The sequence below is a fragment of the Vipera berus genome (genome assembly GCF_964194415.1).
Source record: "Vipera berus genome assembly, chromosome: 2".
Classification (NCBI taxonomy): Eukaryota; Metazoa; Chordata; class Lepidosauria; order Squamata; family Viperidae; genus Vipera; species Vipera berus.
In genome coordinates this window covers 244625613-244652981 of record NC_138203.1, presented here as the reverse complement: position 1 = coordinate 244652981, position 27369 = coordinate 244625613, and the positions used below count along the sequence as shown (strand labels likewise).

The window sequence follows — 27369 nt, the reverse complement described above, 5'->3', positions numbered from 1 at the left end:
TTTCCCATTAGCCCAGGGGTCTTCAAACTTGGCCCTTTTATGACTTGTGGACTTCAACTCCCAGAATTCCTCAGCCAGCTTTGCTGGCTGAGGAATTCTGGGAGTTGAAGTCCACAAGTCATAAAAGGGCCAAGTTTGAAGACCCCTGTATTAGCCGGTCAGCTACACTATAAACCACGCCTCCCGGTGACCCAGCGGCTGAAAGGCCAACCAATCCCCAAGTTCGCAAATAGGCTTGCGCTATCGCTCCGCCCAGAAGCTAACCCCGTTCTTTCTGATTGGCTAAACCGGGCCGGGGGGGGGCAAAAAAAATCGCAGCGTGCCACATCACTCTTTCTCGGCTGAAGCCCTTCCCTCGCTGTCAACGGCGACGAACACCTTTACGCTGACGTCACTTTCCTCCGTCCGCTCTTCGCTGGGGAAGTTTGGGAAGGCGAATCCCAAGACGTTCTCCGTGAAGTGTCACAATGCTTCCTTTCTGCTCTGCCCACCCCCACCACCCCCCCCTCCCCGTCCGCCCGCGGCCGCCCGTCACACCCTGCGCTCTTAAAGGAAACGCGTCACTCTTCGGACCGAGGAGGAGTCGGAGGCGGCGTTGCGCGGCTTCGCTTTCGGGCCCCCGCCCGCCCTTGCCCAGGCGCGGAGCGTTCCGAGCACAACTTCCGCGAGAAGTATGCGCGTGAGAGGAGGAGAGCGCGGAGGCTGCGGCGGCTGCGACTCCTCCGACCATGCAATGGCGGTCCTTGGTGTTGGCGCTGCTGGCCCTGAGACTGGCTGGGCAAGCCCTCCTGTGGCTGGCGGGGCCCAGCTTCGGCTTCTACCAGCAGCGTCTCCGGGCTTTTTCCTGCGGCGGCCCGGCCAAGGAAGGAGACTCCTCCGGCTCGCGGTGCCTCAAAGCCCCTCACTGGGCCTCTTTCTTGGGACGACTTTGGGGAGGCGATAGCGGCGGCGGAGGCGGCGGCGGAGAGAGCCGCAACCCCGCCGCTGCTGCTTCCTCGTCGTCCCGCCGCAGTGGCCACGACGAGTACGAGCAACGCTACAACCGGGCTTTCCCCCTTCAGCTCCGGGCTCAGTTGCGCGACGCCGCCCGCAGCATGTTCTCGTTCGGCTACGACAACTACATGGCCCACGCTTTCCCTCAGGACGAGCTGAACCCCATCGACTGCCGCGGCCGCGGGCCCGACCGAGCTGACCCGTAAGTTGCCTCGGAGGGCTCGGAGCGGCCGAGAGGGGGTGAAAGTTGCCGCCGTGGCTCTCGCCGTCCCCTCAGCCCGGCTGTGTTCAGGAGATGGGATGTGGGTTGGCGAGGAGAGGGTGGGAAAAAAACAACAACCAGGCATTAGGTTGGCGTCCTTAAGGGAGGTAGCTGCTTTGCCTTTTCAGAAGTTAAATGGACCGTGAGCGTCTGCGATACGGTAATTTAAGGCAGCGTTTCCCAACCTTAGGAACTTGAAGATGCGTGGACTTCAACTCCCAGAATTCCCCAGCCAGCTATGCTGGCTGGGGAATTCTGGGAGTTGAAGTCCACGCATCTTCAAGTTCCTAAGGTTGGGAAACGCTGATTTAAGGATTTGGCTGGAGAAAGAAAGATAATTACTAGCCAGTTGATTACGGGGTGATGCCTGAGAGGTACGTCGAAAGTACATTTTCAAAAGAAGAGCTTTTATCCTTTGGATTCAGCCCTCGCAGTGCCTTGCTGTGTTTCCAGTTCATTGCTCTTCGTTGTGTACATGGGAACAATTAAACGCCACAAATATACCCCGATTCAAGAGGCTGACAATAAAAAATAAAAGTCCCCAGTAATACGTGTGAAGGTAGTGCGAGACTGCAAGATTGGCCGGATATGAACAGATGAAAGAGTAGAATCGTGATAGTAATAATAAAGTATGATTATTGTTTGCTGAAGTCTTACCGCTTCTTTGAAGCTGCGCGTGGAAGGATTTAGTAGAGGGTGACAACCATGATTTAGCGCAGTCGCTTTCAAATACCTTTTCTGTTTAGATTTGTATAGTTCGGTGTCTTGACAGAATTATGTTGAATGTGGTGATCGTGTTTTGCATGTTGTTTATACTTCTAAAGATCTTTGACCTTCTTGAAAATTGCATAAGCATTGCTTCATTCCTCCCAAGAGGAATCTTTCTCAGGTGTAAATACTAAGCTTACTTGCTTTGAAAGTATTAATAATTTCTGTGTATGCCTGTCTCTGGCAGCCACATATATCAACCTCAAATTGCTTCTGAATGGTTGCATGTGAATGTTGTGGTGCACTTTCTAGATTTAACAAATCTGAGGGGACATGTCTCATTATGTATCCTTTTGGACAAGTTGCTTTAGAAGTCAGTTTTATGATATCTTAAAAATAGTGTATTGTTTTCTGATTAATGCCAACCTAAGAATATAATAAAAAGCCTGATGGATAATTCTTCCATCTAACCTTCTCATAGAATTGCTATCCATAGTAATAAATAATATTTTGGGGAGCAATAGGCCATTCTTTGTGTAGTTCCCAACAGTTGGCATTGATATTGGGGAGAGAGTATGTTTATGTGTATAAAATCCATCATAACCAGCAGGGCACTTAGAATAATTCTATGCAGCATTGATGATTTAAGTAGTTGACGGTTGGTGTGTCCATTTTAACAGCTGTTCCTATGAGAGTACATTCATAGAAATCATTTGTTAGAACTGCTGAATTAAAGCAAACTTCTAGAAAATGTATATTGCCCTAATGAAAAATAGCTATGGATAGTTGCTAGATCAATATAGGCTTATTTTCCATGACTATGTAATCCTTTTTTAAAGTGATCACACTTTGCAGTATTAGATTCTGTAGTTTAACAGGACATAGTGTGATTGTTTTTGACAATCGTGAATACCTCTGTACTTCATTGTATGCTTCTAAAATTTGCTAGATGACATATGAAAATAGGGCATTCTTTTTTTACATATTTTTTACCCGTACTACCTTTTTCTCTACTTTTTGTGGCTCTAAAATCTTTTTTTCTAATCTTGGTGATTAACATTGCATACAATATTTCAAATGCAGTTGCATATTTCATGCATACTATTATTAAAGTGCATAAAATATTGGCAGCCTTTTTAGTGTCATTTTTAATGTTCCCTATATAGAATTTATATAGACAGTTGCCCCAATAGTTTCTATTGAGCTATGTAACACATTCTTAAGGAACTTTAATCAACTTGGTCCTTGTAAGAATATTTATAATGTTAATTTTTTGCTTCCATATGCATTCCATTTTATTTTGTGACAATGATCTTCATTGCTATTTTATTTGAAATATTCTTCTGAAACCAGTTGCGTTATCATTTGAATTTAGTAATCCTAAAACATTAAATCACCAAACGTAGTCATCTCACTATTCATCCTTAACTCCAGAAATGATTCATGAAGTGCTTAAAAAGCACTGGACCCAATACAGGCTATTGAGAAATACTAGTTGTATTTATCTGTTAAAAAAACCAAACGTACAGCTGTTTCTGCTTTTTCCTTCCTGATTGTTTAAGCCAGGAGTCCCCAACCTGTGGCCCACTACTGGGCTGTGGCCTAATTGCCACTGGGCCACGTGAGTGGCCGGCTGGTGCCTGTGTGTGCATGGCCCTATTCCTGCAAGCAACGCTGCCTTGTGGGTGTTCACAGCCCCACTCGTGTGATCATCATTGGGGATATTTGGGGCCTTACTTGTGCAAGGATCATTGTGGCCCTCTGCGATCCCACTCACGTGTCACAGGTATTTGTAGATCCACTCGTGACCGTTGCCAGAAACATAAGTGCTTACACACACACACACGCACACACACCTGTGCCTGCCCCACCCACAAAGTCATCCCCTTCTCCCCCAGATCTGGGCCACCAACCTGAAAAGATTGGGGAACTCTGATTTAAGCTATGAGTTCTCAGATTGCTACAGATTTTGAATAGTTTCTAAATAGAAAATATTGGAAAATGGCAATTTTTCTAATAAAATATTTTTTATGAAAATAATATATCTGGAATCAATTGTCATTGGTAACTGACACATATGGTTACATATAGAAATAATAAATGCGAGGTTGACTTTCAGATTTGATCTGAACAAAGATTCTTTGAGCATATGGAAAGCTATTCATTCAGATTTATACATTTTTGTAGTGGACTTAATGTATCTTTATGGGAAAATATTTAATTTAAAATTCTTCAAAAATTTGGCTGTTTATTGGAGGTGGGTTTTGTCACTATAAATTTAAACTTTTATTAGAAATAAAGTAATATAATGTGATGTTGGCGTTCTCCGTGCTATTCTTTTAGAAATTATAATTGTGGCTACCATATTTTCAAACATGTGCCATTAAGAAGTATAGTTCTCTTGATTTCTGTAATCATTCTTTCCAAATAGCCTAGATTAATCTGCTTATACAAGTAGTATAATTAGTATAACACATTAGGCAGATTGTGTGTGTGTGAATGTAATGATATATGCTGAATAGGGAAATATATTGTGTAATCTCAAATTTTTAACAGATTAGGTTTATATAATGTTGACATGTTTCTTTTAACAGTGTTTCTGGTCTTAGGTTGTTAGAATAATGAAACAATAAAGTAAATACTAAAATTTTCTAAATAGCAAACTGCCATTTTGGTTATTTTTTCTATGTATGTATAACATCCCCAGTTCATGGATGACTGTTTTTTTTTAAGGGCAGATGTTCTTTCTATATTTTTTCATAGAATTATCACTGATTAATTGTATCTCCATTTTTTTCATCATAGGTAGACTACTATAATTAATTATAGACCATTTGGTTAAACCCAGGGAAATAAGTTCCATTTCTTGAAAAAGAGAACATTTAACTATGATCTCTACATAGCGTTGTTTATAGATATTTTTTCTGCAAAACAGTTATTTCTAATCATTAATATTCTAAAAAGAAAGTGTTTGCTGTATTAAAATAATAAATGAGGCTTTTTGCAAAAAAAAATAATTGATATCAGGGCTGTATGGTATTTACAGCAATTTTTCCTTTACAAAATTTATTTACCAGGGACAACAGCTTTTCTTTCTGTTATTTATAGCACTTCCTGCAGCTCCATGCTTGAGCAATTACATAAATATTTCATATTTTCAAAAATCATGCAATGTGCTGTATAATATGGGGCCTAGTTAAGAACAGTACGCAAAAAGTCTTAGGTCAGTTTGTAGAGAAAAAAAATCCGTGTTTAGAGAGCTTAGCATGCATTTTAAAAGGAACTTTATTTTAAAATAATAAGATGCCATTTGAGCTGAGTAATGGTTTGTTGCTTCAGATATTGCTACAGCAAAAAGATGCTTTATGGATCCCTGTGCTTTAAGATGAGTCAAATTTGAGTTCACTTTTTCCATAAGTCATATTAGCTAAAATCACCTTCTGTAGTGTTCAATACTTAATATACTGGGCTACATTAGTTGTGACATAAATAATAGATTATTGTTTAAAATATCATTAGTATCCAGTTTCTAAAATTAGCCTTGGTGAATCTGCTTTAATTCACTTGAATACTGGTTTTAATCATAATTAAAACTTCAGTGGAAATAAGTCCCAGCTACTTTGGTCTCAAAGTTTCATGAATATACAATTCCAAACATAGTTTATCTACAAAGTAAATAAAGGTGGGATAAAAATCAAATAAATAAATAAACTATGAAAGTGTTAATGTTAAGTTTAAGCTATGTAGCTGTAGCTGCAATCTTTTATGCCCTTATCTAAGAATATTTCCCTTATAATTCTTTGGGATGTTCTTCCAGTTAATGGTGTGTGGAATTAGGCAATATCACTTAAAAGTTACCTAAGTGAATTAAGTCTTTTTAAATCTGATTGAACTAACTCTAATGAAATTTATTACAGTTCAAATCTGAATATCAATGATGTCCTGGGAAACTACTCGCTTACTCTGATTGATGCATTGGATACCCTAGCAGTGAGTTAAATCTATTTTTTTAATTACTGAAAGGAAAAACAAGTACTATCAGAAAAATATATATCAAATTTCACAAAAATTACCTTCATTAACACAGGGCCTAATTCCTCAGTTTTATCATATCGGGAATTGTGTAGTCTTATTTTTTAAAACTAGTCATGGCTATAGAAGATTTTGCTGGGCCAATATTGACAACAGTCCTGATCTTGCAAGGTTATGAGAAGATCTCTTTCTTTAGCCTGTAATAGGGAGGGGTTTTTTGTTGTTGTTCATTCATGTTTGGCTTGGGAAGTAGGCTTAAGCAAGAAAAGATTCTTTTCTGCATGCCACAGATTTAAGGAATGGAGACGTTTGTAGCAACCACAAATATTTACAATTAAAAAGTTTTGGCACAGAGTCCCAAAGGTGCTTTTTTCACAAGGCAACTGGACTTCCTTATTTTTCTTTAAAGATGTTTCACTTCTCATCCAAGAAGCTTCTTCAGCTCTTCAAAGAAAAACAAGAAAGTACAGTTGCCTTGTGAAAAAGCACCTTTAGGATAACTATGAGCTGGATGACTGATAATCTCCATAGACTTGGCACAGAGGTACTGTTATTATTATTAGGTAGTTTTATACTTTAATATATTATTTTTCTACCTCATGTTATCTTAAGGTCCTTGCTAGCAGTGGTAGGGGAGAAATTATTTCAGTTCATATTTTAAGATAAAGCTAATCAGTTTATATTTACCAAACTATACATAGACTAGCCACATTTAGTATTTTACATTAATAGATTTGTGATGGAGCTATATGAACAAAAGTATATACCAAAATATTCATCATAAAGAAATGTGTAGTTGTAACAGCAAAACTATGCAGGTGGCTCTTTGTGGTTCCATGCCCCATGACTTTGTTTATCTATAATTGCTAAAAAGACACCATATTTTGGAAATTGTGGTAAAAGTTTTCAGTTATCTGCAGTTTTGCTTGTTTTTTGTAACAATCTTCCAACGTTTGAGGGACTCCTAACAGAGAAGAGGGAGTCAACCTATTCTCCAAAGCATCTGAGGGTAGGAGAGGAATAATGGATGGGAACTTTATCAAAGAGAGATCCAACCTAGAATTAAGGAGAAATTTCCTAAAAGTAAAAACAATCAGTGGAACAGCTTGCCTCCAGACGTTGTGGGTACTCCATCACTGGAGGTTTTAAAAAGGAGATTGGACAGCCATTTGTCCAGAATTAATTAGGGTCTCCTGCTTAAAGAGGGAGTTGGACTAGAAGATGTCCAAGGTCCCTTCCAATCTATTATGTAATTCTTTGCATGTACTGTATATGAAATACATTTCTTCAGGGTTTGTTTCATCATCTGTGGTTCTTTGGCTGGAATAAAACCACAAATAAGAAAAACATTTAATTATTAAAGGTAATGTTTATAGAAACATTAGGAAAAATATCACACAAAGTTCATGTTTTAGGGCAAATGTTTATAACTGCATAATTTTTGTAGTGTGGACTATTTTAAAAAAACCATAATGATGCAGAAATTGAATTGGGGTAACTGGGAAAGTGAATTAATATTGACAGATTTGTCCAGCTCTTCAATTAAATCATAAGGAAAACATTAATTTTATTGCAAGCTGATTGTTGCTAGTAAGCACAGTCTGTTCTAGCTGTGTGCCTATAACTAAATATTTTTAGCATGTTATTTTGTTTTAGAAATATGCATTTAATCTTGCTTTCTCCCCCTCTCTCCCTCTCCCTGCCTCTTTCACCTTCCCCTTCTCTTCTGTTGCTAGTTAAAAGTTAAACAAAACAGTTTTTGTAAATTAACACTTGATTCCTCTGTTATTTTGTTTTAACCCAGTGGGTCCACTATTATCTATAACAATATCATAAAAAGACTTTGTAGAAAATCTTGATAATAGAAATATAGATTGTCCTCGACTTATGACCAGTTATTTAATGACCATTCAAAGTTATCGTGGAAACAAAAAAGTTACTTATGATACATTCTTGAAGTTACAACAGCTGCATCACCCCCTCCCCATACACACAGAGTTGTATGAATGCATTCCAAGCGCTTCACAACCAGCTCACATTTATGACTGGTTGCAACATCTCATTTAGGTGCTATTTTCCACCGAAAAACAATCCGTTGGATAAAGCTGGATTAGAATTTAGTACCCCATGGTTTGCTTAATCCTGGAATTTGCTTAATGGTCATGTGATTCCTTTTATTGCCACCATAAAATAGAGTCGTATCAGAATTTTTAACAACCAAAATTCTGGGCTTAATTGTGGTTATAAGATGTGGGTTGCTTGTATATTTATATGACATTAATTGCAGATACTTAAGTTTATTTTTCAAATTTAACAAAGATTTTAGTATAAAAATATGTGGAGAGTTTTTTCAGATCTTCTTTTTTGTTTTTCTTAAAGGTAATGGGAAATTCTTCAGAATTTCGGAAAGCAGTGAAGCTTGTGATAGACACAGTAACATTTGACACAGATTCAACTGTCCAAGTCTTTGAGGCAACAATTAGGTAGGATGTTGCAGAAATTTGATAGCACTGAATGTGAATAATACATTCAAGGAACTCCGAAACAAAATTTATTCTGTCTGCTGTCTTACTGATGAGATTCACATGATCAGTGTCATAAAATGATGATAAATGTAAAGCAATTTGTATGGTTTAATAACTTGGGCTTATAATAATTTATAAATTATAATGTAAGACTAGTTCTTTCAATGCAGCTGCTCGTCAAAATCATAGTAAAGTGTTGCTGTCCTATTTGGCTCAGTGTTCTCCAATAAGATGGTTCAACCCGGCAACTATGAAATGCAGGATTAAGGGACAAAGTCAGAACTTTATGATTAAGAAACACTTAAACTTGTTTTGAATGGATTTAAATCTCCAAGAATGCATGAATCATATTCCTAAGTACTGAAGGACCTTGCTGATATTCTGCCTGAACTTTTATTAATCTTTGAGAAACCTTGGAGAATGAGCAAGGGCAATGTAATTCTTACCTTCAAAAAGGTGATAAGGAAACTGGAAACTGGAAACTGGTTATTATTTCATTCTTGTAGATGAAATAATAACCTGGGCCAGGTTTATTAGGAAGGCTTTAAACTGAATCCTGTAAAGGATAGAAGTAGAAACCCTGAGACATGCACCACAGATAAACACTTTTTATATTACAGAAGTAGAAAGCTGAAATGTCATTTTTAAACCTTTTCCACAAAAAAAGGTAAAGTAAAAAAGAACATAGACTCATAAACCATTAACTTTGAATGGTACAATTTGTAAGACCAAATAATAAAAGGGGAGAGAAATTGCACTGTATGATAAAAATATTGATTCCTGGAAATATGCATTAATGAACATGTAATGATGTCAAGAGTGTTTACATTACAAATAAGAGGAACAAATAAAAGCAATACTGTATTGTGTCTCTTATCACTTTCCCATACAAGAAGAAATGAATTCTTCCAAAACCAACTTGCCGTTCTTTCAAAAAGCTATCTTTTGTAGGAATGGGAGACTTTAATTGTTCTGACAAGTTAGATCCAGTTCTATCAAACATTATCTTTCTAGGAGATTCTTGATTTGTTGATGCTCCTTCAGAGGTTGGAGAACTTTTTGGTTGTTTCTATTGCTTTATTATGCTTTTCTGCCTTTTAAGAAAATCTTATTGCTGCTTTGAGATCTGCGGATACAGACTATACGTACTTTGTCTTACTGCTAATATGTGATCATAATTCCGTTATTTCTGTTGCTATAATATACACATATATTGTCTCATTTAAAATAATAACTGCTTTGATTTCTTTTAGGGTTTTGGGAAGCCTGCTTTCAGCCCACATAATAATTACAGATACCAGACAGCCTTTTGGTGATATGACTATTAAGGGATATGATGATGAACTGTTGCATATGGCTCATGACTTGGCAGTAAGGTTATTACCTGCTTTTGAGAATACCAAAACTGGAATTCCTTATCCAAGGGTATGTATAGAACAATTGCCAATTTTCAGGCAAAGGAAATTCAGTCTTTTAACCCAAGGTGTAACATGTTAAATATTGGAATTTAACTTTGTCTTTAAAAGATGTTCTCTGTGTATACCTTTTGCTCTTAGCGTATCTACAAGCTTGAGCTGAATATGCCACTGCCATTTTTTAAATAAATTTTGGAAAGCAGATTCTGTAGTAGATATGCTGAATGAGCTCCTGTTTCCTCAAGGATTTCAGTGTTCTGGTTTCTTGATGGCGAAATACTGACATGCTCTAGATATCCCTTTAAGATAATTTCCCTGTGGAATATGATGCAAGTTTGTGACAGAGCACTGATGAAACCTCTGTCACTAATTTTGAAACTTGCAAAAGAGTAATAGAGCTGCTTATTCCTTAGTAAGCTTTCTTATAAACTTTCATATCTTTGCAGGTGAACTTAAGGACAGGAGTTCCTTCTGGGAGCAATAATGAGACTTGTACTGCAGGGGCTGGATCATTACTGGTGGAATTTGGAATTCTTAGTCGGCTTCTTGGGGATTCAACTTTTGAGTGGGTTGCCCGTCGAGCTGTAAAAGCCCTTTGGAACTTAAGGAGCAATGACACTGGATTATTAGGTACTTATTTTTCCCCCCTTGGGATATCATTTTTTGGTTTGTATTCTTGTTCTGATAGCTGATCCTCTGAATTCATATCGATATGAGAATGGAATCTTTCACCATTGAATTAACTAGATCTCTAGGCATTTCCAGTTATTTGGGAATATTTAACCATTACAGCATGTGCTTTCCTTAATCTTATCATTTATATTAGGTTTCATATAGTTCTAATCAAATGGAACTTCTAATCAAGTGGAACAAGTTCATTCCTGTGATTTGTACTTTCCATTTATTGGAGGAGTTTTGGTGCTGTATTTGAGAGTAATTTAGGTACACCTGAAATCCAGCATGCACTCTTCTTTTTTTAAAGCTCCAGAATAGTAAGAAAGACTGATACTGTGGCAACCATTTCTGGAACATTACCGAAATATATTTGTAGATTCTTAGAACGTGTATGTGTACTTGTTTGAATTGTGAGCCAATATGGTTATTAAGACTGAATCTGATGTTTTTATGAGTCTAATCTTTTCTAGAAAAATTAGATGAGTATCCATTATTTACAAAGGTAAGATAAAATGTTTATATTTAGATATAGTTCATATGTTGTGTGGACATTGAAAAAATATAAGTTCATATTGCTGTATTGGATACTTTAAAACAGCATAGCTGAAAAATAACTCAAATGAGTCAACTGCTTTCTCTTATTTGACTTTTGTTGTTGAGAGGCATAAGTAAAAGTCATATGTAAGTAAATAGACTGCTAAAGCCTACAAATTTCAAGATTTCTCTGTTTTTGTTGGAAATTTGAATTCAGAAAGAATCCTTGTTAGAATACATGCTTTTGAATACATTTGAATACTGAGTGATTAAGCAGCAGAAAATTTCATGAAAGCGAAAAATATGCTCAACCTACTTGTCTGGTATTCAGAGTTTGTTAATGCTAACAAATGTTCAATATGGTACTTCAAAGTAAAAGATGTATTTATTACAGGGTATGATTTGTACTTTTTCATATGTGTGTAACCTGGTTTATACTATTGAGTTTTATTATGTGCTGATCTTCGATGGCAATAAAAATATAATTACTTTTAGAAATACACAGGGTAGGAAATCCTCTTAAACTGTATCTAGAAAATAAGGAAACATGTGAAACAGTGAGAGAACGGTTTTTTTCTCTTAAACACATTTAACTAGCAGTATGCCAGATGAGAATTGTGTTTTTATGCTCCCTTGAGACTTGTTTAACTGGATTATGATTCAGATATGTGCATTTACATTTAAATAATATTTGCCTTTCTCTTACTTCATAGGTAATGTTGTGAATATTCAAACTGGCCATTGGGTAGGAAAACAAAGTGGCTTAGGAGCTGGCTTAGATTCCTTCTATGAGTATCTTTTGAAATCGTACATCCTCTTTGGAGAAAAAGAAGATTTAGAGATGTTCAATGATGCTTATCGGAGTATTCAGAACCACTTAAGGCGAGGGTATGTGAATTATGCTATTTTAAAGTTATTAAAACACTGTTTAGAGAGCCAGTCTGATGCAGTGGCTAAGGCATCAAGACTGGAAACTGGGAGACCACGCATTCTAGTCCTGCCTTAGGTATGAATCCAAGTGGGTGGCTTTGAGCTAGTCACTCACCTTTGGAAGAAGATAGTCGCAAACAACATGCAAAACTCTTGCCAAGAGAACTGTGAGAACTAGTCAAGTTACTAAGAACCAACAATAATGATTTGATGGCAATAAATAAGTCACTACTGAGTGACAGAAAATATGAAATGGATTGATTCCTTCATGTTATGGATAGACCTTCAGTTAACATTTTGTTCAGTGGACCAAAGATACATTGATATTTACTGAATGGTACTTATATCTAGTCTCCAAAATTACAGATGTTGCAGCACTCCAGTGGTCACATGATCAAAATTTAGCTGCTTGGCAGCTGCCCACACTTGACAACCACAAAAGCGCTTCAGTTCTGCCTCCCCTGTCCATCACTCCCCCATCTGTGCCCTTTTGGTCCCAACAATCTGTGGCCCCTGCCACCCTGTACTCTTCTGACCCCAATGATCTTTGTCATCTTCTTGCTCCCACTATCGACAGGATGGCCATCATGATGTTTTGCAAGGCAGCTGCTGGCCGCCCAAGTCTTTCTTCTTGGTGGTTTCCTCAACAGATCTCGGGGAGGGGGGAAGACCTCATGACCTACCACTGCCTCATTAAGGGCCAGATTAGGCATATCCCATCAGGAGCAGGAATAAGAAGCTGGCAAAGGTCAGCTGGAGTGGTGGAGTCCAAGGCAGCCGGGAACTTGGAATGGTGTGGGCGGCTGTAACTGGGCCAGGTTGGGGCTTCTTGAGGTGGCTGCAGCTTCAAACCATGTGACACTGAACCAGACTGAGTTGTCTGCAGTTCCATGCCATGCTGCTTGGCTAGGTTGGTGCAGTTGCAGCTTCAGGTGTCTCAGAGGCTTCTGGCAGGAGCCAAGAAACCACTGAGCTTCAGCATGGCAAACAGTCCAAGAGCCGTGTGATTCTGGACCGGTTTGCCGCCTTGCAAAGGGTGGTGGTGGTGGTTGTGGGGAGAATAGGCAGTTGAGGGAGTTGCAGGGGAGGCAGTCCCTCAACTTGTAAGAACCAAAGTTCAGGTTGGGAGGGATCAAGCCAGGGACAGCTTGGACTGGGGTAGAATTGGGCTAGTTATGCCAGGATTGCTGTCTCAGAGTGATGCAATCACAAGACATTGAGGTTTATTATATTGCTTAGCAATGAAAATTCTGGTCCCAATTGCTGTGCTAACTCAAGCATTATTTGTATATTACTTCAATCTTGGTTTCTGAAGAAAATGTATATATTTTAGAATATTTTTTTAAAAAAAATTGTGAGTTAACGTTTCCTCCCAAATCATATTTTTTTTTGCCTTGCCTCTTATTGACATTACTTCCCTACAGTTTTCATAGACATATTGCATTATATATGTAATAAAATGTAGCCCCCAGTCAGATAAAATTGTCCATACTATCTATATACTTAGGCGGTGTACTAATAAGGGTACTTATAATATTTAGTAAGCGTACTAATGTTTGTTGGGCTTTTAATTTTTCCCAATATTTTTTGCCCTATATCAGGTTACAGTTAAGGTACATCTCTTGGGTTGGAATGGTAGTAGATACCATTATACTGTATTTGTAGTGCAACATAAACTTTGATTTTAATGATGCTCAATATTTATTACAATTTTTGATATAATCCTTGCATTGAGTGGTACAGAATTAAAAGAAACACCATTTGATAACTTCTTCAAACTATTATATATGTATGCTTGTTGATATAGTGCCTTGGGTTAGGACTTGATGTCCAGTTACCCAGTTTTCAGAATGGAAATTTGATACCTGTTAGGACTATTACCGTAATTACATTAATCACAATAATAGCAATTTAACTGACTATCAAATGATTCTGGGTGGCTCACAAGAATCAAAGAAATTATAGTCAAAATAATAAAACATAAAAGATGACAATAAAAGGTAGCACTCACAATGAACTGAGGTCTCTCATTCCTCCTGGGTGATATCTGGGTAATGTTATCTGTAAAGATTGCATGCCATTTGATCATAGGAACTAAAGTTACGGATAATTCAAATAATTATTCCTTGCTTGCTCTCAAATATTAATATGAAACATTGCACATCATTTTTCATAGGAGGGAAGCCTGCAATGAAGGTGAAGGAGACCCACCTCTTTACGTTAACGTTAATATGTTTAGTGGCCAACTAATGAACACCTGGATTGATTCTCTTCAAGCTTTTTTTCCTGGACTTCAGGTATTCTTTCTGTGGTGGAGAAAAAATACGAAAATTGAAATATATGTATGGCAGTACATCAAGAATTCCCAATTGGTATGGAAGTGGCTGGGGATTGATTTTGTTGTTGTTAGCTGCGAAGTCGTGTCCGACCCATCGCGACCCTATGGACAACATTCCTCCAGGCCTTCCTGTCCTCTACCATCTTCTGGAGTCCATTTAAGCTCACGCCTACTGCTTCAGTGACTCCATCCAGCCACCTCATTCTCTGTCGTCCCCTTCTTCTATTGCCCTCGATCTTTCCCAGCATTAGGCTCTTCTCCAGTGAGTCCTTCCTTCTCATTAGGTGGCCAAAGTATTTGAGTTTTAGCTTCAGGATCTGGCCTTCTAAAGAGCAGTCAGGATTGATCTCCTCTAGGACTGACCGGTTTGATCGCCTTGCAGTCCAAGGGACTCGCAGGAGTCTTCTCCAGCACCAGAGTTCAAAGGCCTCAATTCTTTGGCGCTCAGCCTTTCTTATGGTCCAACTTTCACTGCCATACATTGCAACTGGGAAGACCATAGCCTTGACTATACGCACTTTTGTTGACAGGGTGATGTCTCTGCTTTTTAGTGTGCTGTCTAGATTTGCCATGGCTTTCCTCCCCAGGAGCAAGCGTCTTTTAATTTCTTGGCTACAGTCCCCATCTGTAGTGATCTTGGAGCCCAGGAAAATAAAATCTGTCACTACCTCCATTTCTTCCCCATCTATTTGCCAGGAATTGAGAGGGCCAGATGCCATGATCTTGGTTTTCTTAATGTTAAGTTTCAACCCAACTTTTGCACTCTCCTTCTTCACCCGCAACAAGAGGCTCTTTAGTTCTTCTTCACTTTCTGCCATTAGAGTGGTATCATCTGCGTATCTAAGGTTGTTGATATTTCTTCCGGCAATCTTAATTCCAACTTTTGATTCATCTAGCCCTGCCTTTCTCATGATGTGCTCTGCATATAAGTTAAATAGGCAGGGCGACAGTATACAGCCTTGCCGGACTCCTTTCCCAATTTTGAACCAATCAGTGGTTCCATGTCCAGTTCTCACTGTTGCTTCTTGACCCGCATATAGGTTTCTCAAGAGACAAATAAGATGGTCTGGTACTCCCATCTCTTTAAGAACTTGCCACAGTTTGTTATGATCCACACAATCAAAGGCTTTAGCATAGTCAATGAAGCAGAAGTAGATGTTTTTCTGGAACTCCCTAGCTTTCTCCATGATCCAGCGTATGTTGGCAATTTGATCTCTAGTTCCTCTGCCTCTTCGAAATCCTGCCTGTACTTCTGGTAGTTCTCGATCCACATACTGCTGAAGTCTAGCTTGTAGGATTTTAAGCATGACTTTACTAGCATGAGAAATGAGTGCAATGGTGCGATAGTTTGAACATTCTTTGGCACTGCCTTTCTTTGGAATTGGAATGTAAACTGATCTTTTCCAATCCTGTGGCCACTGTTGAGTTTTCCAAATTTGCTGGCAAATTGAGTGTAGCACTTTTACTGCACTGTCTTTTAAGATTTTGAATAGCTCAGCTGGAATACTGTCACCTCCACTAGCTTTGTTGTTGCTCAGCTTTTCTAAGGCCCACTTCACTTCACATTCTAGGATGTCTGGCTCGAGGTCAGTGACCACCTCATTGTGATTATCAGGGACATTAAGCTCATTCTTGTATAGTTCTTCTGTGTAATTTTGCCACCTCTTCTTAATCTCTTCTGCCTCTGTTAGGTCCCTGCCATTTTGGTCCTTTATCATGCCCATTTTTGCATTAAACATTCCCTTCATCTGTCCAATTTTCTTGAAAAGATCTCTGGTCCTCCCTATTCTATTGTTTTCTTCTATTTCTTTGCACTTTTCATTTAAGGCATTCTTATCTCTTCTAGCTATTCTCTAGAATTCTGCATTCAATTGGGCATATCTATGTTTTTCTCCCTTGCCTTTCGCTTCCCTCCTTTCCTTAGCTATTTGCAAAGCTTCCTCAGACAGCCATTTTGCTTTCTTGCATTTCTTTTTCTTTGGGATGGTTTTGGTTGCTACCTGTTGTACAATGTCGCGAACCTCTGTCCATAGTTCTTCAGGCACTCTGTCTATCAGATCTAATTCCTTAAATCTATTTGTCACCTCTACTGTATATTCAACAGGGATATGATTTAATTCATACCTGAGTGGCCTAGTGCTTTTCCCTACTTTCTTCAGTTTAAGCTTAAACTTTGCAAGGAGAAGCTCATGGTCTGAGCCACAGTCAGCTCCTGGTCTTGTTTTTACTGACTGTATAGAGCTTCTCCATCTTTGGCTGCAGAGCATATAGTCAATCTGATTTCTGTGTTGACCGTCTGGTGATGTCCATGTGTAGAGCCGTCTCTTGGGTTGTTGGAAAAGAGTGTTTGCTATGACCATCGTATTCTCTTGACAAAATTCTATCAGCCTGTGCCCTGCTTCATTTTGTACTCCAAGGCCAAACTTGCCTGTTATTCCAGTTATCTTTTGGCTTCCTACTTTAGCATTCCAATCCCCCATGATGATAAGGACATCATTTTTTGGTGTTAGTTCTATAAGGTGCTGTAGGGCTTCATAGAACCGGTCAATTTCATCCTCTTCAGCACCGGTGGTTGGGGCATAGACTTGGACTACTGTGATATTGAATGGTTTGCCTTGGATTCGAACTGAGATCATTCTGTCATTTTGAGGATTGTATCCCAGTATTGCTTTTCCTACTCTTTTATTGACTATGAAGGCTACTCCATTTCTTCTGAGGGATTCTTGCCCGCAGTAGTATACCTGATGGTCATCTGAATTAAATTCACCCATTCCTGTCCATTTTAGTTCGCTGATACCTAAGATGTCGATGTTCAGTCTTGTCATTTCTTGTTTGACCACGTCCAGCTTTCCTTGATTCATGGATCTCACATTCCAGGTTCCTATGGAGAAAAAATCTTTACAGCATCGGACTTTCCTTTCACCACCAGACACATCCACAGCTGAGCGTCCTTTCGGCTTTGGCCCAGTCGCTTCATTCTTTCTGGCGCTACTAGTACTAGCCCTCTGCTCTTCCCCAGTAGCATATTGGACGCCTTCTGACCTGAGGGGCTCATCTTCCAGCGTCATATCGTTTTGCCTTTTGGTACTGTCCATAGGGTTTTCATGGCAAAGATACTGGAGTGGGTTGCCATTTCCTTCTCCAGTGGATCACGTTTTGTCAGAACTCTCGGCTATGACCTGTCCGTCTTGGGTGGCCCTGCACGGCATAGCTCATAGCTTCATTGAATTACGCAAGCCCCTTCGCCACGACAAGGCAGTAATCCATGAAGGGGGGGATTGATTAGAATAGACTAAAAGCTTGTGTGGGAAAGAGAATCAGAAGCCCATTCCCATACCTACGGTACTACTTCAAAGTCCTAGTTGTCCCTTGGGAATGTCCCACCAAATTCTTTAACTTTGGGGATGCTCCCACCAATGCAAATAAATCATGTTATTGCTTTGTTTATTTACATAAAGAAAACAGCATAGTGGATGTCTCAGAGTGTCTGATGGGTACAGTGGTGTTTTCTTGCTTTAGGATGAGATAATTTCTGAGTCACAAGAGTATTGTGCATTCCATCTTAATAAAATCAGCAACCATTAAATGTAATGTATTTATTTATTTATTTATTTTATTGGATTTGTATACCGCCCTATTCCCGTAGGACTCAGGGCGGTTTACAGGGCAGTTAAAACCATGAATACAAAAAAAAACAATTAAAACAATTAAATTAAATTCAAGCCCCAAGAGTAAATCTAAAACCCAGTTAAATTAACAACCCCACAGTCTGGACCAAACAGATCGAAGAGCCAAGTTTTCAGGTCCCGGCGAAATGAGCGAAGGTCGGGGGCAGTCCTAAGTTCCGTGGATAGTTGGTTCCATAGGGCAGGCGCACCCATAGAGAATGCCCTTCCCCTGGGAATAACCCGCCGGCATTCATTAACCGGCGGTACCCTGAGAAGGCCCTCCCTGTGGGGGCGCACAGGACGATGGGAAGATGATGCCAGCAGCAGGTGTTCCCTTAGATAGTCCGGACCCAAGCCATTTAGGGCTTTATAGGTCATTACCAGCACCTTGAATCTTACCCGGAGGGCAACCGGAAGCCAATGTAGGTCACGGAGAAGAGGTGTTACACGGGAGTATCGGGAAGCTCCCATCAAAACTCGCGCGGCTGAATTCTGCACCAGTTGAAGCCTTCGGGTGGTCCTCAAGGGCAGCCCCATGTAGAGGGCATTGGAGTAGTCTAACCGGGAGGTCACGAGCGCATGAGTGACTGTACGTAGAGCATCTCGGTCCAGATAGGGATGCAACTGGCACACCAGGCGAATCTGGGCAAAAAAAAAATGTAGAAAGTTTTATTTTTGTCATTTTGCTTCAGGTTTTAATAGGTGATGTAGAAGATGCCATTTGCCTTCATGCATTTTATTATGCAATATGGAAACGATATGGTGCTCTTCCAGAGAGATACAATTGGCAATTACAAGCACCCGATGTTCTCTTTTATCCTCTAAGGCCTGAATTAGTAGAATCTACATATCTCCTGTATCAGGTATTTAACTTTTTTTTAAAAAGCTTGATTTTGAAATATAGTAAGTCCTTCATTAGATATAAAAGTGTGGATTAATTTTTTTCTGCTGAGATGTGACCTTTTGCACATTTTAGAATTGGTTCTCGGCTGCTGTTTTTTTTTTTTTAAAATAAGGACTCAAGTCTTTGTTAGATCAGAGTAGACCAACATTTGAAAATGGTGTGTAGAGAATTAGAAAGCTAATTGTAGAAATTTCAGCATGAAGCCTTTCTGTACTGTTAGCTCTGTGATTTTTGGATTAGACCCCTATCCTTCCTGGTTACTGATAGTTGCTAGGGCAGTGACTGGAGGCTAGAGGTGGCTGGGGCAAATATATCCTTGAGTTAAGGGGGTTGCCCTAACCTACTACCCTAAAATAGGAGGTAATGTAGATACTCAAGTACGTGGCCCAACTATGTTGAATAATTGTCAACTAGTGTCCACTCTTTTTCTTTTTTTTAGGGAAGATTGCTGAGCAGATTACAGAAAGTCCTGGATTAGATGGATTATTTTTAGTTGAGATTCAGGCATGGATGTGAAGCTGAAACCATATTCTTTTGAACTAGGGCAGTGTGAATGATACCACTATATCCTTTCGAATGCCCTTGAACTGAAAGGGTTGGAAGTGGGTAGCATTCTTTTGCCAAAGATGTTCCAGTGAATCATTTTGGATGCTGTGTTATGTTATTGTTTATAATCAGTTTGTGCAGTTTTCTTGCTGCTTTGAACAGTCTGCACTTCGAATCATTTGGTGATATTCAGTTCTGGCCTTGATTGCCTTAGTTCAGATAGCTTGCACAGCCAAAATCAAGCTTCATTTCTTCATTTCTTTTATTTTTTAATGTTACTCTTATCATATAGCACTGTTTCTTACATTTATTTCCTTTCTTTCATTAGGCCACAAGGAACCCTTTTTATCTTCATGTAGGAATGGATATTCTTCAGAGTCTGGAGAAATATACTAAAGCAAAGTAAGTTTTCATTATAAATTACTAAATCCATACAAAACTGAACTGTGTTGCCGTGCTATAATTCAAACAAATATGCCTTCTTAATGTTGACCTAAAAATTGAGGTTGAAATCCCATTTGTGCTTACATAAAATAAGTCCTATTAATTTAGTATTGAGTGAACTTGTGCTTACATAAAATAAGTCCTATTTAATATTGAGTGAGTATGTAGAATTTCGTAAGCGTTTTATTAGAAACACTAATAGAGCTTGGAAGTGTGTTTTCAAATAGTTCTAATCATATAGCTATTCATTTATTGATTGTATTTTGTCTAGTCAACATTCCTGAGGCAACTTGAATGTATATAATAGATCAGGTGCATTGATTAGATTTTCCAGCTGTAACTTTGTGGCTAACTTTGGGCCCTTGGAAATAACTCTGGCTAGAAGTAGTTCACATGGCTGAGTAGGCTATTGCTATTAATTGCTTTTGAAGCTGAGGAGAGTTCCATGAAAAGTTTAATTTGAAACCTTTGTGAAAAAAAGTGTTTGAAGAAGAAATATTTAGTCATACAGTACATAAACCAGTTTTTTCAGTTCTGATCTTCACCTCATAGGAAATAATTCTTACTTTTTAAAATGTTGAATATAACATGTAAATCTAGCAAACAGTACGTCCCAACACTAGGTTCCTGAACTATTAGGGTTGTTTGCAGGTACTTCAGATGCCTACATTTCACCAGAGAATATGAAGTTTTGTGAGATTTTTGTTCATTTTTTCCCAACTTGGCTAGAAAGTGTTGCTGCCATATACAGTTGGATTTCTGGGAGAAACAAAAAGATGTTGCAGTTGTTGCAGTATCTTTATTCTCAAAAGAGGAAATAATTCTGTTTCTTTTCTTTGTTGCTGTTGAATCTCAAGTCTGACTTTGTAAAATTATAGATTCAGAGGTAACTGAAGAAAAACTACGCCACTCAAATTGCATAAAATGACCAGCTTATTTCCTTAGACTTTTGCTATGTTTAAAATTATGATTGAAGCTAAAAAGGGGATGAAAATATTCAATTCTGTTTTTCAGATGTGGTTATGCTACTCTTCACCATGTTATAGAGAAATCCAAAGAAGATCGGATGGAGAGTTTTTTTCTCAGTGAAACATGTAAATATTTGTTTTTGGTATGTATCTTTATAGAAGCACTTTTTCTTTAAAACACACTTTATTTACTAGAATTGCAATTTGTAACATATTTTTGTTGTAGTAAAATAAAGTCCAATATTTCTATGTATTTTAAATATGTCGTTGTTAAGATGTTAAACCAAGAATGTGCATCGTAAGTACTTTAAGGGAACTTTGCCGTGATGTACACTATTACTTGATGTAGTCCCTCCATTCAACAACCAGTGATCTACACAACTGATCAATGCCCTGTGCATCCCATATCTGAAACTGTATCCCAATTGCAGAGGATCCAGATAATTTGTTTTCTACAAGACCTCAACACCTGCCCTCTACCCATTTTCTCATTTTCTCTAGAACCTTTCCTAAAAAGGGAAGGTTGACATGGTTGAATAGAGAGATAACTCTTCAAATAGGGGCATACCTTCTAACAAATCCAGCAATCACAACATCCTTCCTGCCTGAAAAAAAACGCAGAGTGCAAGGATCCAAGTGGCTGAGATCACAATGGAGAATTCTCTTCATCAGGTTCCTTGAAACCTGGTCACCTCACGATTCTGCCTGAATTTCTTACTTGACTTAGAATTATACTAACAATAATAATATGATAATGCTACAACATGCCTCTTAAAGAATATACATCAAGTAATAGCGTATATCTATATTTAGATTACTCCATAACACTTGACCCAATATTGGCACTACCTCTAGTGTTACTTAATGTTTTTATAAAACCTCTTGGAAGAGTAAACTGTTTATTTGGGAGTTAACAGGAGTTGCTAAGCTTATTCTGTCCCAGAGGCTGTAAAGTTCTGGATGGGACAAACCATGCTGCAGCGGAATCCCAATAACAGCACAAACTGCTTGTTTGCCTAGAAAACAGCTAGTTGTAACAAACAGAGAACAGGAAATGGCTTTGAAAATAGATAGTTTTAGTACCTTCTCTCTCCCTGGGGAATATGCTGGCTCCTGTATTATGCATTGCATCTGCAGCCCTATCTTTTCACAGAGCAACCAAAAAATCTTTGAAAGAACATTTGGAGGTAAAGAGCCATTTTGTATATTGTTTTTAACTCCAGTGTTATTTTTTTTAAATAATGATGATGATGATGATGATGATGTTATTTATGAGGTTTTGATCTCCTACAGTCTCTGGAGTGAAGTGAGATATAAATATTGAAAAATAAATAATATTATTGTCACACTTGGAGTATTACATTTATATATTCTGAAATTCTTAAATTTCAGCTATTTGATGAAGAAAATCCTGTGCACAAATCAGGCAATAAGTACATGTTTACCACAGAAGGACACATAGTATCACTGGATAAGCGCCTTCGTGTTTCAGTAGGGCAAAATACCTCCCCTGAGGAGCAGAAGAAACCTGGAAAGATTAAGTCCAATGAACTAAAAACAAACAACTCCATCTCTAATGTAAGTATAGGCCAGTATCTTACATACTTTGAATCTAGAAATTTGGTACAGCAGTTGTCTGACAAACTCTTTAATAGGCCTAAATGTATTCTCTCTCTGCCATTGATCGTGCCAGAAACAGTGTGAAAGAGTTAGGATTAGAAAGAACAGGATAATAAAATCACAAATTGATGGAATTGTGAGGATATACTTAAAACCTAGTTCTTCACAGAATTAAGACAATACACTGGATCACCTAGTGCTCCATCTTTATGCGTACTATATGTGGTGTTCAAGCCAGAGGGGTTTAGTGCTTAGACATCAACCAGAAGCTCATTGGTTGACTTGGAGCTAATCATTCTAACCCACTTCACGAGGTAGTTATTGTAGGAAACGCTACATATTCTGCCTTGATTTTGTGAACAAAAAGGTGCAACTTCTCCCAAGGTGTGTTAAATAAGTTATATGAATTAATATTGCTTACTGTCCTAAGCAGGTTTTCCATTAGTTTAGTATACAAATTCAACATTGTGCATGTTTTGAGATTATTTAAGATTCTGGATACACAGCAGCCTTTCGCTCTTTTTAAAGAGACCCAAATTTTTTCACACTTATGGAAATTTGCAAAAAGAGGCTGCTTTAATGAATAGCAAAGAAGAAGAGTATTTGCATGAAGGGGGAAGTACTCCTTTGGAATCATTCTTAAAGCGTGCATAGTTTCAACATTTCCAATATTATTTCCACTTGAAATACCTGCAGTATTCATATTCATGGGGCAATTGATGGGGCAGTCTGAGCTACACAATCCTATCCTGAGGACTGTAGTTGCATCTCCAGTTTTTGATTGCAAGATTGAAAGGGAGGCACTGTGTATTTTCTCCCTGTCTCTCTTTATTTTCATTAGTTAATTTTCAGTTACTATTCTTTTCTTTCACATTTTTGGGGAGTTCAACTCCTAATACAGTGCTCAAAATGCTAAAGCAATTTTTCCCCTGACTAAAGTTAATATCTTAATGTAGGTACAAGAAATGCATTCAGCTATTTTCTAGTTGGTTTTTAAATATAATTTTTGTTTAGCAAAGTGGGGAACACATACACTTTTCAGGAGAGAATATCTGTACAAGGGTAGGTATAAAGCAGATTAGTCAGGATGATATTGTATTCAACCAAATACGGTACATCCATGTTTGTCTATTTTCTTTCTGTATTGCTATATAACTAATAAGCAGTACAGGTATGTAGAATTGATTATTTGCTCTAGATCATTTCAATTAAATAACATTTATTACTTGTGAAAGTCAGAATAATTCATTTTGCATTGTTTCAAAGGTAAACCTTTCAGTATTGTGGACTATTTCCCTGATCGTATTTCTAAAGATGCAGGTTTCTAACCTGAAAATGTAAAATATCTGCACTTTTGTAAGTTTTGGACACAAAACCTAGTGACAAGCAATACTTGAGCGTCTTGACTTTTTTAGGTAGATTCTTTTTCGATAAGATGGTTTTGCCAAAGTGAACTTTAGAAAATGTGAATATCTCCAATTTCAACTTAAAAATATCTATTTACAGTGTAACAGAGTACCAGATGAGAGAAGATACCTGCTGCCTTTGAAGAGCATTTATATGAGACAGATAGATCAGATGGTGGGTTTGATCTGAATAGCTGTGAAATAATCCTAAGAAGATGCAAGACAACATCTCAATTCAAAGATTATGATCCTCTTGAACTACAAGGCTAACAGCAAATGCAGGTGCTGAATTAATCACTCATTGGAATGAGAGTTTGATCTCGTTGAAAAAGAGCATTCCATGTTAGACTGCAGTTATTGTAACTGAAATGGAGTAAAAACATGGCATAATGCAAACTAAGATCTCATGCATCAAGCTTCAGAGCTCATATTGCTGATAGTTAAAATTAAGGTTGCTTTAGTGGCTTGCACCTGAAATGGCACCTTGCTATCACTTATTTGTCTCCCGAAAGAGAACAATGGGGAAAAATGCAATTTAAAAATATATTTCTTTAAAAAAATGGTGGTCAGAGGAAGAAAAGGGAACGTGCAATTGCTTCCACCAAGTTGAAAGGTTTCACAAGCAATAAATAGTACTAATTATTGCTCAGGTAGGAAAATGGCTATAGGTTCTGGTTTACCTAAAATATTTTGCTGACTATATTATAATTGGAAGTGCAGCTTGCATACCAGCCAAATTATTGCAGAACTATGTTCAGGACTAACATCATATTGGTTGATGTTGCAAACAGTGTTCTTAATTTGAATTGCACATCTAAGGGTGTATGGAGTTTACTAGTTTCTGAAACCGGTATTTTTCTTTTTCTTTTTCTTTTCATGTGCCTTCTGGTAGATAAAAAATGCAAAAAAAAAGGCATTCAGTTTTGCTCACTGAGTGGCCTTGTGTTGCTGATTTGAAGAATCTTGCTATGTTTTTATGTTTTGTATTTATCTATTCTTTCATGCCTTTTCTAGAAATCAATCTGAATTAATACAAAATTGAAGTATTCACATTCCATGCAGTCTGAATATGCAAGCTATTGGAACTAGTGCCTTGTGACTTTATGACTCAGAACAGAACTGAAGAGCTTAGCTCAGTCTTTCCTAAAGTAATTTTAGATTCATTGTATTCTGAAACTTAATTAGCTTCAGAAAGAACATTTGGGAGTTGTGTACTTTTCAGACTCATTTTGAACTGAGTATTTTACATATGGTTGTAACCTTTACTCTGGACAAGTATTTTTAATTTGGAGGACATGAAGAGGAACCAATTCTGTAAGAGGTTCTAACCTTTAATTTCAACTTTAATAATTTTGACAAGTTTTCATTTGTCTGAAGGTGATTGTATTGGTGAGTCATTTTTAAGAAGGTTGGGCCGAAAGAACCAAAATGTCTGTAGCCACAGGTTTTATGTATTTCTGAGGAGTAAAATATCTCATGTTCTCCATCAACATCCCCAAATTATTCTCAGTGGCTAGGAGAGTTAAAAGTATCTACCTTTGTATAATTATAGAACACAGTTTTAACATTCTTGAGGATTATCTCTTGGTAGACTGAAGCATGATTACTGTTATTTCTCATCAAAGGATAAAGTTGGCTTAAATTCCTAATCAGAAGCAAGATCACTTAGATCACAACTTAAATATTCTGCAATATGTAAATATTCTTTTTACTGCATAATGCAATTTTATTCCCTATAAAGTATGTTTTGTGTTATAAATCACATTTTAAGTTAATCAGATAACATTGCAAATAATTAGGCTTTGCTAAATCTCCTTGGCAAAGAATAAATCTCAGGGATCTTAAAGTAGGGTTCTGTTTGCCTAATAGATTTTGTTTGTCCCTAAAAGTTCTTTTCCTGTTTCACAATTGCTAGTTTTTTTTAAAGTAGGCAGATCAGATTCAGATCAGAACAGTCTCTGTGACTGAGCCTAGATCTAAATTGTTTCCCTCTTTCCCTAGAATGTTTGACTTAAGTACTGATTTAGAAGCCAAACAACATTTTTGTGGTATATCCAAAATGTATTAGGACATTGTAGTTGGTAAAAGTAGAGAGATCATTAATAAGTTATTCAGTATCAGCAGGTCTGCTAATCATACAGAATTGAACATTCTAACAATAGCTGCATTGGTAGAAGGAGTATTCAGTCCTCAGAAGGTTAGATTCCTTTAGAACCATGGCCTTTTAAAGTAGGAAAATTCAAGGCATCTCATTCTTTATATTTACTTAGTAGATTTCTCAGCTTTATCAAAGTGGACTCCATCCCTATTATCTCTCTGTTTTTGACTTGAGCAGTTGAGTATGTAGGAAATAAGGTCTTAATGCTTCCTTGGTTTGAGGAATGGATTTGATGAACCATAATAAGCACTTGGTATGTAGGGGAAAAATGCAAGCCAAAGCAATTTGGTTTACTGCTGTAATCATGTTGTCTAGCCATGTAACTTCTTGCAACAAAACCACATTAACGTGTATGAGGATAAACCTCTTCTGTTCAAGTTGCTTTGCTACACCACCTTTCAAAGTTTGTGCCTACTAAAATGTTAAGTATCCAAATTTAAATTATTTATTTTTTAAAAGTAAAGTAATAATTTGAGGTGTAGGTTTTTTTTAAAAAACAACAACAAAAATAAAAGCTTAAGGTTTGTTTTAGTCAGGTTACTGAAGTTCAAAGTTCTGAAGTTTATGGCACTAACACAACCAGGTGTACCTCAGGAAAAGTGCTAAAATTGATTGAATCAACATAATTCTGTTTGATAAGGATGAACGTAGAAATTGATGAAGTTGTATCTGTAGAGGAGCAGTGGGAATTTGTTGGATTTGTTGACTTTAATTCCCATCAGTCTAGGCAGCATATCCAATAGTGAAGAGTGATGGGAACTGCCGTCCAGTTATTTCTGGAGAGCTACATACTACACTATTTTTGAAGTTGATTTCTGACTCTACCCCTGTGTTGTAATAATTTCAGGTGGGCACATGACAAATTGATCTAAAGTTCTTAAAACTGAAGAGGTTATAGAGAGCCAAACTCAAATTTTCAAGTGAAAAATTTGAAACACTCAGTTTTATTTTATAAAATCCATGTTTAATTCATGAAAAATAAGTTTACCATTCTATTGCAAAATTAATGTTAAGGCCAAATCTAACATATTCGGGTAATTTGCCAAGTCATAATTTCAGGCTGAATTTTTTACTATAATGTGCAATATGAATTTTTCTAGCCTAATATGGCATTGTTATAACATGTATGTAATAGTATGGGAGTTAAGATTGATTTTTTTTTTAAAAAAAAAAGACTGTTCTGGAAATTGTGAAGATTTAAAAATGAACAAATTTTACATATAATTTGTATTAAAGGATTATT

General features: G+C 37.7%; 1 protein-coding gene across 2 annotated transcripts; it reads left to right on the top strand.

The window, feature by feature from the left end:
- Nucleotides 1-629: 629 nt before the first annotated feature.
- Nucleotides 630-27369, top strand: EDEM1 (ER degradation enhancing alpha-mannosidase like protein 1). Of its 2 annotated transcripts, XR_014025247.1 has the most exons (13): nucleotides 630-1195; nucleotides 5881-5953; nucleotides 8375-8478; nucleotides 9774-9945; nucleotides 10382-10565; nucleotides 11858-12032; nucleotides 14251-14371; nucleotides 18773-18943; nucleotides 19859-19932; nucleotides 20989-21085; nucleotides 22335-22520; nucleotides 24069-24250; nucleotides 24983-27369. XR_014025247.1 is itself a non-coding variant. In XM_081318645.1 (12 exons), exons 1-12 carry the CDS (start codon nucleotides 729-731, stop codon nucleotides 24156-24158), a joined length of 1914 nt encoding a protein of 637 aa, XP_081174771.1. In that variant the 5' UTR covers nucleotides 630-728; the 3' UTR covers nucleotides 24159-27369. The 2 variants fall into 2 exon arrangements, 1 of the variants encoding a protein (XP_081174771.1); XM_081318645.1 differs by having other exon boundaries at nucleotides 24069-27369.